The sequence below is a fragment of the Pelmatolapia mariae genome, linkage group LG1 (assembly GCF_036321145.2).
Source record: "Pelmatolapia mariae isolate MD_Pm_ZW linkage group LG1, Pm_UMD_F_2, whole genome shotgun sequence".
Taxonomy (NCBI): domain Eukaryota; kingdom Metazoa; phylum Chordata; class Actinopteri; order Cichliformes; family Cichlidae; genus Pelmatolapia; species Pelmatolapia mariae.
Genome location: NC_086227.1, coordinates 2,801,431 through 2,814,261, shown reverse-complemented (window position 1 = coordinate 2,814,261; position 12,831 = coordinate 2,801,431). Strand labels below are relative to the sequence as shown.

At 41.8% G+C, this 12,831-nt stretch overlaps 2 protein-coding genes across 3 annotated transcripts; both read right to left on the bottom strand.

The window, feature by feature from the left end:
* Nucleotides 1–2,200: 2,200 nt before the first annotated feature.
* LOC134628640 (retinal cone rhodopsin-sensitive cGMP 3',5'-cyclic phosphodiesterase subunit gamma-like) lies at nucleotides 2,201–4,433 on the bottom strand. Its single transcript, XM_063475414.1, has 4 exons — nucleotides 4,305–4,433; nucleotides 3,426–3,538; nucleotides 3,309–3,346; nucleotides 2,201–3,227 (listed from the first exon to the last, which is right to left on the bottom strand). Exons 2-4 carry the CDS (start codon nucleotides 3,536–3,538, stop codon nucleotides 3,151–3,153), a joined length of 228 nt encoding a protein of 75 aa, XP_063331484.1. The 5' UTR covers nucleotides 4,305–4,433; the 3' UTR covers nucleotides 2,201–3,150.
* Nucleotides 4,434–6,192: 1,759 nt separating this feature from the next.
* LOC134624901 (retinol dehydrogenase 14-like) lies at nucleotides 6,193–10,877 on the bottom strand. Of its 2 annotated transcripts, XM_063470033.1 has the most exons (3): nucleotides 10,782–10,877; nucleotides 9,584–9,900; nucleotides 6,193–8,690 (listed from the first exon to the last, which is right to left on the bottom strand). In XM_063470033.1, exons 2-3 carry the CDS (start codon nucleotides 9,824–9,826, stop codon nucleotides 8,073–8,075), a joined length of 861 nt encoding a protein of 286 aa, XP_063326103.1. In that variant the 5' UTR covers nucleotides 9,827–9,900; nucleotides 10,782–10,877; the 3' UTR covers nucleotides 6,193–8,072. The 2 variants fall into 2 exon arrangements, with proteins under 2 accessions (XP_063326103.1, XP_063326114.1); XM_063470044.1 differs by lacking the exon at nucleotides 10,782–10,877 and having other exon boundaries at nucleotides 9,584–9,994.
* Between the last annotated feature and the right edge of the window lie 1,954 nt (nucleotides 10,878–12,831).

Here is a 12,831-nt window from a genome sequence, read left to right as displayed (position 1 = left end):
AGAACTGTAAATAGAAATTCTGTAACAGCAGGGAGATAACTTATGGCGAAGGGGTGGGATTAAATAAGTGTCACTTCTTCCCACTCCTTTTCCATATGTAACTGATCAGAACAGGTGAAGCAATGCTCGAATGCCCATCCATCCACCCATCCATCCATCCATCCATCCATCCATCCATCCATCCATCCATCCATCCATCCATCCATCCATCCATTTTCTTCCGCTTATCAGCAGCATAAGCAGAGAAGCCCAGATCTCCCTCTCCCCAGCCACCTCCTCCAGCTTGTTCGGGGGAACACCAAGGCGTTCCCAGGCCAGCCAAGAGATATAATCTCTAACCTCTATAATCTAACCTTAACCCATATGTTGTCCGGGGGCTTTTGATCCTTGGTAGGTTCTCCCATTGCAAAGACATCACTCTTGACAAACAGCGATTCAGAAGACCCCGATGAGTGAAAGACCAAGGGAACAGTTCACCCTGCCTGGGATAGGGTTACCGCCCTGGAGCCAGGCCCGGGGAGGGTGCCCGAGGGCGAGCGTCTGGTGGCCAGGCCTTAATCCATGGACATGGGCCCATCCTCCTGTAGGCCCTCCACCCACAGGAGGCGTCGTAGGGGTCAGGTGCATTGTGAGCCGGGCGCAGCCAGGAGTGGAGGCTCTGCAGACTGATCCCCGGCTACCAAGGCTAGCAATTGGGACATGTTGAAATGTATCAACTTTATTTTGTATTGCATTTTTTTCTTCTTTTTGTTGCTAAATGAACTTCTGTATATTGTTCACATGATCGAAATAAATTAACAAACAAACAAGTGTATTGTTTTCTGTGGTAATGCTGATCATCTAAGCAAGTAGTTTTGAAAAAATAATGTGCTTAAGGCATCCTGAAGCCAGAACGTGCCAGAAAGCATGTGACATGTCATCAGTTTTTGTAATGTTACATGACTGTGACATCTACATGTACACCTATGTCCCTGCTGCATTATAAGTAATAAGTTTAAGGCACTTTCAATGATTTCATGTATCCAGTTTCCCTGATACGTCATGTCTCAGGTTCAGCTGATGCTATAAGACCAATAGATGATGGGTTTCTTTGGGGTGGTTGTGGCAGGAGGTCATCTACTAATAACAACGTTGATGGTTTGATCCCTGGCTGCTCCAGTCTGTATGCCACAGTGTCCTTGGGCAAGATACTGAACACCGACCTGCTGCTGATGTGTTTGTCAGAGTGTGAATGTCAGTTAGAAAGCTCTTAGATGTAGAAAAAAGTGTTTGTATGACTGTGTGTGAATGAGACATGTTGTATGGAGGACACTGAAGTAAAGCAGTGTTATAAAAGAACGAGTCCATTTATCATTTCTAGAAATAGTGTCATTTGCTCCTCACTCCACCAACACAATAATGTGACAATAATGTCCTTTTGACCACTCAAACAAACGTTATTGTTCCCTTATGTTATTTATCTTATCCTTATGTTCCACTGTATTAATACCCCCACCTTATATTTATGAATACTCAGTAATTTTATCTTCTAAACTATGCTCTAATGTTTTATTTCTTATTTTGTCTGTACTTTCTGGGGTTTCTTCTACTCTGTTATAGCCTTTTATCTCATATCTTGTGTTTTAACCTTGTTGTGAAGCACTTTGGTGTACCTTTGGTTTTAAATGTGCTATATAAATAAAGTTGTACTGTATTGTATTCTCACTCATGGCTACATCTCAGCAAGACTTACTTCTTGAAGGGCTTTGACACTACCATGTAGTCAAATGGACTAAAGATGGTGGAACATTACGAGGCAACCCTGAAATATTTATGAAAAGATGACTTCTTTTCTCATTTTTCCACATTTCTGTTAATGTATTATTTACAACCAATGCATTTTTAATACAAATAAACTGGATTTGTCAACTCACAGGCCACTGCCAAAATATTAGGCTAACCTGACATTGTGGAAAAATACAAATTACAGTCACAGACCTCTCAGTTCAGTTTTGATTTCCCAGGGGAGTGCTCGTCTACACGGACTAAAAGCTTTTGAGTGTCTACGCTCTCTACTGACAAAATAAACATGCCTGAAAAAGCATATAAGTGATCATGTAAATCATAACTGGATTATTACATACGCCAGTGTTCTTCTGGGACTGGCTAATATGTGCTTTAAAGCAGTTTGAGTGCTCAAGTAGAATAAAAAAGTACTATGTAAAAACTAGTCCAATCCATTTATTATGAAGACATTTACATTAACTTTCAACATTCAGTTAAACCTTCAGCAAGCTGTGATTATTATTCTGCTGTCATAAATTCTGTTTATAAATCTTTTTTACTTGCATGTATGTACAGCAGAGAGAGAGAGAGAGAGAGAGAGAGAGAGAGAGAGAGAGAGAGATCTTATAGTTACAATGGTTTACATGCTTCATGAACATCATGATACTTTCCTCTGAGGTCAAGGGAAAGCTTCTGGTCATAAAAACATAATATCAAAAAAAATGTCATAAATAGTTTTTAATTCTCAAACATTTTGTGAATTAAACTCAAATACAAGATCTCCTCAGCACACTTGAAAATAGTCTTTCAAGATGAGTGGCAGTTAGGCTGTTCAGCATCTTGAAGAACTTTTCTTCTTGTGAGCGTCTTCGGTCTCTTTGTGTGACCTCACACTGGCTCCATGAAGCTGAGATCAGATTGGCTCGCCACTGGAGGGATGCTCGGGTTCGTTGTCATGGGCCACAGGTTTAGTGGCAACATGTTTGCAACCCATGTGTAGCAAGGATTAGTTATCGGCTGTCATACACTTAAGCCTAACACATCTTATTTCACAAATCTTAACATGGATTCAGTTGTTTTTCTTCACATTAATCTACACAAAGTCCTCAGCAAAGACAAATCAGAAACATATCTGTGGATTTATTAGCAGCAGGCTGTTAAATGTTAAGTAGGGTCCTTTAAATTCAGTGCAAGTTTGCTTGATTTTGTTTTGATAGTTTACAGATCTAAGGTTCCACTGTTTCCTTTCTCCATTTACAACAGAGTTACAGAGTCTCCATATGACCCTGAGACCGCCAAGCCCCCTAGACTCAGAGGATGCTCCTCATCCTCTACATTAGGAACCATAGAGATGTTCCAAACATTCACACAGGTCTGCTGGTGGGTTTAGACAACACCAAACTGAGCCAGGTCGCTCAGCTCCATGTCACCAAAGGCCTCCCAGGGACAGACCACTGCAGAGTCTGCAAGGTAAGAAAAATAAAAGCCAAGCATAAGATTTCAACATAAAACAGCTTCACAATAAACATAATAATCACACTCACCTCCAAGCTCCTCCATCCCTGGGACATCATTGTCAAAGCTATTGGAAAAGCAGATGGAAAGTATTCAAAGAAAGTACAAGAAACTGATGTTTAAGTGTAAATAATTACTCAACTCACCCCTTCTGTCCAGGTTTGGGAGCTTTGCTCTTAAACTGCCGAGATCCTTTCTGCTTGAACTTAGGAGGAGCAGGCTTGGAGCCCTCTGCTGGCTCAGCTGCTGTTGCATTCATCTTTAAAAAGTTCAAACATGAAAATAGTTTCATCTCTTTTTTATGACTTCTGTATGTTAATAGTCTCTATTCCAGAACTAAAGTCAAAGGTCAGCTATGACACATGATCGGGAATCAGGATCAGCGTGCAGCACCCAGGGATCAAAACGTGCCATCAAGTAAAACCTGTTTCAATTTTCAACTTTTTAAAGGTGAGACTGAGCACATTTAGCTCTTGATCAGGCCTCATCGCTCCCTCTGGATCTCCATACTTACGTAAATGGCACAATAAGTACAGAGAATTGTTTTCCACCCTCGCATCAGTCATTTAATTCACAAGGAACCCTTCGTACCTACTGGCAGTGACCAGCTTGGACGACAGAGCACTTTCCAGCCTAATGATATCTCCAAACCATGCACCATAGCAGCTCCCTCCACCGTTCAGTAAATCTTTCCTTTGACTTGTATTATTCTTCAGTCACTGACACTGCTCCAGCCACAGCACGTCAGTATCAGCAATGCTGCTGCACTGGCTTTCATACATTTATACAACGATGTGTAGAGTATTACTTGACCATCATTTAACACAATCAAGAAATATTTTACATCAACGTGAGGATTTATGAGTGTAATCTGTATCTGAAGTTACATTTTAACACATCTAAAAGAATAAACGCCCACTCTTCTACACACAATTAAACCAGGAAAAGCTTGCGAGATGTTAAAAAGTACTTTCATAGAAAAGTTTTTGCTACAGTGTGTGCTCATGTTTGCTGCCAGCTCTTACCCTGTTTAAGAAGAAGAAAGAAGTGCGGTCTCAGTCATGCAGTCACTCTCCTCACAGCATTTATATACTGGCTGTGGTCATAACAAAGCTGTAAATAGAGTTGCGATGGTTTTTTTGAAGGATAATCTTATAATCCTGAGCCGTGTGTACCTGTGCTGCAATGCCCACTGTCTATGCCAAAACCTTATGTGGGTGTTCACTAAACACGAAGCATTTCGGGTCATCGTGAACTAAGGGCTCATCAGTCGTGTTTGTGGAAGGAGGACAAATCTGCACAGGATGCTGGATAAATAAACCCAAAGAACAACGCATCTGTTTAAGGCATGGGGCCACAGGGCAAAACTTTCACTCTTAATCAGTGTGCCGCTTATCATCATTAGACTGAAATGCTCAGAGAAAGCCAAAATGTGAGAATACACTGAGCTAACTAACACCTGGTTAGCCTCCATTCCCAGAGGGTCTGTGACGATCAATTATTCTGTTAATGAAGCGAGTCCGACTCTGTTCTGCACACCTCATTTGAAAACTGAAATCACACTAGGATGCATCATCATAACCCTAAATACTTGAACATTACATAACACAAATGAGATATTTCAGAGCCGTTTAGCTCACTCGTTATTTTCAGCCAAAAACCTCCAATTTCTTATGTGTTGTTTGTTTTTTCAGAAGCCCGTCGAGGGTCCTCGTGTGAGGCGACACAGACTGTGTCCTCAGGCAGCAGGGCCATGTGAGGACTGCAGGGATACTGGCAGCATATAGAAGGAGCTGGTAAGTGTTAAACTGGATTACTCTTAATCCCCTGAACTAAATCCACACAGACTGTACACTTGCACAACATGTTAACTAACCAACAACAAATATTTCATGAACAAAAAAAAATGAATTTACAAATTCAGTCAAATCTGAAATCAGCCAGAAATGTGAACCAGATCAATCTGCTGGTTAAGAGCTGAACACTAAACAAATGTAGAGTTTGTAGTTTTTTAATAAATACAAATGGATGCTGTGGTCAAATAATTTGCATAATAATTGAATTGATGGAGATGACTCACGTTGCTTTGATTGATTTGTTTTGTTGTGATTTGGTGCTTTATAAATAATTTGAATTGAATTTAAAAAATTATCCACAGCAACAAAGCATTATTTGTTTCCTTTCTTTACATAATGAGCATAAAAACAGAGAAATAACATAACGCTATGATCGATGTAATGAGGCCTAATTAGGAAGTGAAGTAAAATAGCTGCACATACAGCAGGTTGTTACACCAAAAGTCTGAGTAATCATTATACATGTTGATGAAAGACAAAGAAAACTGTCACCAACCGAGCTCTCAACCATCAGCTGCATTCACCTCTGCAACAGGTAAATAAAGAGCAGAAGCTCCATTTTAATCCAGGAGGCTGAGGAAAATAAATGTGTGTCAGTGAGTTTAAAGATCATAGACAGTATAAAATGAATTTTTGAAGCTGGAATCTTACCTATTTTTACCTTTAGACTCATGATATGAAGAATCATACCTACACTGCCAAATGTATTCACTCATCTGCCTTCACACGGATATGAACTTTAGTGACATTGCTTTCAAGGTCTGTAGGGTTTAATATGATGTCTTTATGGACCTTGCTTCGTGCACCGGTGTGCAGTCATGTCGGTACAGGAAGGGGCCATCCCCAAACTGCTCCCACAAAGCTGGGAGCTGAAATTGTCCAAAATGTCTCAGTATGCAGAAGCTTTAAGAGTTCCTTTCAGTAGAGCCAAGGAACCGAGTCCTGAAAAATACCCGCACACCATAACCCCCCTCCACCAACCTTTACACTCGGTCAGACTAGTACCGCTCTCCTGGAAACCTTCAAACTCATCCGATGGACTGCCAGATAGAGACGCGTGATTCGTCACTCCAGAGAACACGCCTCCACTGCTCTACAGTCCAGTGGTGACATGCTTTGCACCACTGCATCCAACAATGAGTGAAATTCAGGTCAAATGGAAAATGAATTCATCAACTAGTTCGAGCTGAACTCTGAAACGATCATTCTGCAGCGTGGATGGAAACGTATAAAAGCCTGTAAGGAGAGTGTGTGTTCAGGAGAATACGAGCGGCAGGCTTTCCTGCTGACAGCAGAAACTGGGACAATTTCTTGAGAGGTTTTGTGGATGTTTATTGACAAGAGTTACAAGGAAAACTTTTCAGAGCTTTGTTTGAATAAAACCAAGGAGAATCTAGATCATTTTAATTTTGTACTGCATTTGTATACGTTTGTACACATGGACGACTCAATATTATTCAAGTTTGAGTCCATAAAACACTGATGTTGAAAAGGGCCACAACACAACAAACTGTATGCTTGAGCCCATTTACACAAACACACTGGCCTCAGCTAAAGAACCAGCTATAAATTATAGTGTAAGTATAACAAACTCTCTTATTTTGGACGACTGTCTGTTGACTCATTGTCATGTGTATAGGAATTTCTTTTACTTATGTATTAATCACATTATTTTATTGTATAATGCCTTGGTGCCACTGCATTTTAACATGTCTGACACCCATACTGTAAGAAGGAAGTTGGGGGGAAGCAGACCACTCCACAGGAAGAGTCTTTTGTCTCTTGAAGACTCTGGGAGGTAGCAAGGGAGTGTGAACCTTAAGGTGTGAAACAGCTGTGTACTGCCTTTTGTTCCTGGAGAAGGTATTTAAGTGAGGGCCATGCTAGGCTCAGAGAGACTCTGCTGACCTGCCCCGCGTCATGCAGGCTCTCCATCAAGCTTGGTTGTCCGTTGTCTTTGTGTGTCTGGATTAAAGAATGTTGGCTACCGCTCACCGCTCATCTGCAGGCTTTATTTAAATGGAAAAACTTCCACAACACATGCTTGTGGTATAATACCACTGCAACAACTATTAGTGCATTCAGTTCAAAAAGACTTGTGGCTCAGTAGTTAGCACTGCCTCACAGCGGGGCTCTTCTGTGTGTGGTTTAGATGTTCTCCTCGTGCTTTCTCAGGTTTTCTCCAGGCAATCCCATTTCTCCTGCCTTCAAAAACACGCTACAGCAGGGCCGACTGTCGCAAAACAGCCCAAGACTTTCACTTCCTAGTTAAATAAAAAACTTACTGTAATAATCCACTTCATGTGCCAGAGTATGATTTCCAAGAGGAAACAATATCGATTCACTTCAATTTTATGAGAGAAGACAACCGCATCACATTATGACATATGACTTTACATCCCTGAACAGGTTAATGACATTTTTACTGCACATTTACTGCATGCCGTTCCACATTCATTTACATCAGGAGCAAAACGAGGGGCGTAAATGAGAAATGTTCAGTTCATGGGAAGTTCCAAAGAATCCTGAACCCACAGTTTCACTTTCAGCTTTACATCAGCAAAATTGAGGGACGGTTCTGCCGCAGCCCTCATTACAAGCATTATCTAAAAGGAACATTTGAATTTAACCGCTCCGAGACTGGGAGCAGGTTCCACAGACAGGAACGCTCTGCTCCCGTTCTACTTTTGACATTTCTAAGAAACACAAGTAAAGCCTGCAGTCTGAGAGCAACGTGCTCTACTGGGAAAGTATGGTACTATGAGACTTTGAAGATATGACAGGACCCGATCACTTAGGACAAACAAAAGTCTTAATTCTGGAAAACATGGCTTTGGATTTGCTCTGCCCTGTTTAACTTTGTGCTGTCTAGAAAGACTTTGGTTAATAAATGCTTATTAAATAATTGATTTTTAAGTCTCAAAATTCACACTGATCTCATGTGATTATCCCCACCATGACTTCACTAATGTCCCACAATTTAGCGGCCAGTTCCTGATCCATGGCTTTGTCCAAAAGAACCTGAGGCTGACAATCTGCAAAGCACTTTCCTTGCACATTGTCAACATCCGGGCTAGAAGCTACATAGACGGATGTCTGAGCTCCTTCTTCGGGGCTCCTAAACAAGCTTCGGGACAGCAGGTCAAAAAGCGGCCTAACTATCACAGGGATGTGAACGTGCCTCCCCAGATTAGTCCTCACTATGCCCGGAGTGACAGCATTCGCTGTCACTCCGCTGCCCTCCAGGCGACGGGCAAGCTCACAGGTGAACAAAAGGTTGGCTAGTTTGCTGCGACTGTAGGCAAAAGCTTTGTCATACGACTTCTCGCTGCTTAGGTCCTCGAAATTTATGTAACCGTGTTTATAGAGCTTGGAAGAGACCACCACTATGCGGCTAGGAGCTGATCGTTTCAGAAGATCCAGCAACAAATGGGTGAGCAGGAAATGTCCCAGATGGTTGACTCCAAACTGCATCTCAAAGCCATCCTCTGTTCTGGTGTAAGGACACTGGTAGATACCGGCATTGTTGATCAGCACATCTAGCCGAGGCTCCTCCTGTGTAACAGCAAAGAGGAGAACAGATTATTTCGTACACAGTGTACTTTTACTACTAGAAACGCACTAGATATAAAACAGGTCTGTGGCGCATGTGCACACTGCAGCATAAATGAGCTTCCTCCAAAGAGTGGATGAGCTCATTCAGGACCAGCTCAGACGACAGCCGCTACATACTTAGAAAACCAGTGACTTATTCCCACTCTGCAGAGCTGCTCCCAATTTTAGGATGCTGCCACCTGCCAAATTCCACTTTAACCTATTTTTCCACCAGGAAGAAATATAAATATTGTTAATTAGCTACAAGCATTCAGTGGTATGTAAGCCAGTACTGTGGACTGTCCAGCCAGTCGGGTGACACACTGTATGGATATTCAGCAATGCTAAGGGTTTTCTCCATCTGAGTCTTTTCAGCGTGTCTCAGTGCAGTCCTTTGCATGTTTTGGACTGTTTCACTTCCACAGCTGGTCCACTGAGTGCCATAAGATTTCTTTAATTCAACTTCTGTTGTGTTTTGTGGGTTTTTGCTGTTGAGTTTTCTTGAGTTGCAGTGGGTTTGACCTCTCAGGGCCACTGGCTGGTAGCTCTTTCTGTTCCAGCATGAGTCTGCACCAGTGCCCAAGGTCTATAAAGGCATGACTGGTGTGGAAGAACTTGACTGGTCCACACAGAACCTTGATAAAGCCTAAAGAAAGCTGAGCTGTAAAAGGTAGAGCAGCTCCATATTAACGCCTTAAGATTTTATATGGACTGTCAGAAAGGCTCGTTTATGTGTTATGTGTACATGGCCCAACACTTGTGTCCATTTAGTACATGTGAAATAAAACGCGGGTGGCGTGTAATCCCATGTTTGGGGCTCTGGCGATGTCAACATGTAACAAAAACATAACTACCTTTATTATGTCTTCACAGAATGCGCGTACAGATGTCAGTGAAGCGAGGTCGAGCTGTTTGACCACCAGCTGTGTACTTTCTGCACCGGTGCCTTGTTGGATGTCCCGAGCTGCCTCCTCAGCCTTGTCCAAGTCTCGGCAGGCCATTATTACACGACCCTGGAGTTTCACAATGCCGGCTGCTGTGGCCTTTCCTATCCCGCTGTTCGCACCGGTCACAATAACCGTCTTTCCCTTCATCATTCTGCGGATTTAAGTTGGTACAGGACTCCAGAGTTCAACTAACCCACCACTGTATCCCCCAAACCAGCAGAAGCCTCAAACTAGTGATGCGCGAATCATGAACGAATCGTTCAATACTCGAGAATCACTTTACTGACTCATGAATCATGATTCACAAGCCCAACTGACTCACTGACTCATCCCTGTTGCTGTTAGCAGCAATATATCTAGCTTATAATTAAAATTGTGGAGAAAAACACAACATCCAGTATCTTAACAAAAACATTTCTGCTCTGAACTGGAAGAAAAAACCCTGAGTAGAAGCTCACATCAAGACAATAGCTCCTCGGTTCACAGTAGCATCGCTCTGCTAACATGCTAACAGCACATTTGAGCTACTCACCCCCTCCTTTCCTGTGCTGAATCGTAGAGCCAGCGAGTCACTCAGGACTCGCTAACCCCCTCCCTCCTGTGCTGAATCATAGAGCCAGCGAGTCACTCAGGACTCGCTAACCCCCTCCCTCCTGTGCTGAATCATAGAGCGAACGAATCACTCACTCACTCACCCCCTCCCTCCGGGCTCACAGCTTCTTCTTCTTGGTTGGCAACCAATGTTAAGGCGCATTACCGCCCCCTGGCTCACGGCTCAGTGGACATTTAGATGAGAAAATATATACTTGACACATTTAAGGAAAATACTAATAAAATAAAAATAAACAAGATAAATGTTCCCTTTAGACATTTTTTTGCTCTTTTTTGCTTTATAAAATTGTTGTTTTCTTTTAGAATCACTCATCTTAGCAGTAGGATTTACATGAAAAGAGAAAAGAAATTAAGTTTGAGTGAAAATGTACATTTTTTGCACTCTCTGGTCAACTGACTCAGTGAATCAAATGACTCAAAAAACCCGATTCACTTTGGTGAGTGACTCATTAAAACTCGATTCAGTAAAAAGAATCAAATTTACCATCACTACCTCAAACTAACAACATGACGGCTTCTTTTGGGGGATTTTTGCGGTTGGCAAACCAGCTAAAAGGTGCATCAGCACCACCTACTGGACTGGAGTGTGGCGTGCGCCTACAGGAAGGAAAGAAAAACAAGCATTTTAATTCTTTCTTTATTAAACCTGTCGTGCTCACAAATATCATCAGTTGTTCATAATCCTGTGACATTAGCTTTCTAAGAAAGGCTACAAAAGTAAAAGGAGTCTTAAGCTAATTTATCTAGTAACAAGGAAGGTTGTCCGTTTGATCCCTAGCTCTGTCTGTCCTGGTTGTTGTGTCCTTGGGCAACACACTTCACCCTACCGCTTACTGGTGTTGGCCAGAGGGGGCCGATGGTGCGATATGGCAGCCTCGCTTCTGTCAGTCTGCCCCAGGGCAGCTGTGGCTACAACTGTGGTTTGCCTCCACCAGTGTGTGAATGAATAGTGGAATTGTAAAGTGCTTTGAGTGTCTAGAAAAGCATTATATAAATGCAATCCATTATTATTATTATTATTATTATTATTATTATTATTATTATAAAGTTCCTATTAATGCCTTCTTTCCTGATCACAGGCCCAACACTACATGTTGGACAGCTGTTTGTTTGTGTGCCTTTTCTGAGATGAAAGATGTTATTTCTTATATTTGGGCCTTCCATCACTAACATGTTTTTGAATATTGTATAGATCCCTTCTTGTGTTGTTGACGTCCCTTCTTCTGCCACATTTGCTGGATCTGGCTGCTTATAATTCTTTGAACGTGAGCGTTGCTAACTTCCACCTTTGCTTAATGGTTTTTTGTTGTCTGCATTTTCTTTTTTATAAAATTTGTCTTATGGAGCTCCCAGGTGCTTCCTTGTCTGTGTTCTAGGATTTGCCTGATGATTCCTGTTGTTCTTCAAACAGAAAATCTAACCCCACTAGTACAGTACACCTCCTAAGCCTAGCTTGTGCTCTTTTGTAATTAATGATTGTTTCTATTCAGCTGTGCTTTTACTATTTCTGCTCTTTACTACCTTACTACACTGCTCACTCCACCAAGCACTCTTTTGAACCCTGCCCCCCCTTGTAATTGTTTTTTCTGCAGCCTGTATCCTTTTCAAGCTTTTTGTTAAAAACCTCCACACTTATATTCTCCCTAAGAAGTTCTTCACACCAAGTCTTGCTTAACACTTTAAACTGCTCCACCAAAATTCAATTCGTGCTCTGTGCAACATTTCTTCCTGAATTTCTATACCTACATTCATTTAACCTTAATATAAGGTAAGGATCATTATCAGTGTTGCAATATCTTATATTTCTAATGATGTCAATGTTAAATTTTTTGTGCTTTTCAGTATTTTGTAAACTACTATATACTCAGCAAGAGCCATTCAGTTCAACACTGCCCATATTATATCTAACTGACGGCCTGTTCAGGGTCTACCCCTGCAATCTTTAAGAAAGGGGATACTTTTTATTTATAGGCTCGGCTGAGTACAGGTGTGTAATAGCCTGTGGCAGTTCCTACAGTCTGTGAGGCACAGTGTTTTTATCTGTGGGAAGTGGACTATATGGTGTTTTAGTAGGCAAACTGTGATGATCCATTCCTGTATGGACACTAATTACAAATGCATGTGCTTTGCTTTCCGAGTGAGCGCAGCCTCGGCTGTTGGGGTTGAAGATCTGTTCATGGATGAGCCTTTGGGGCCCTCTGGTGGAGCAAAGGCAAACAGTGACATGAGATGATGAAGAAACACGTATTAATAACATAATTAGAGTCATGTGATTGAATACAAACAGTAGTTATAGTCAGTGGCATCGGCTTTATTTCAGACACTGGCAGTCAGAAAGAAAGCTACTTGTGTCTCCTTCCTTATCACAAGTAATCACGCCACATATTTGACTTGGCAGACTTTTACACCTTTCTGACAGGACGCCCAAGGGACTTGTGTCTCCTCCACATATTTACACTGTGGAGCCACGAGTGTAAATATTGGCAGTTACACATACAGAGGCATACGACTGACATTTTTGAGGTCATGTATTTCTTACAGTC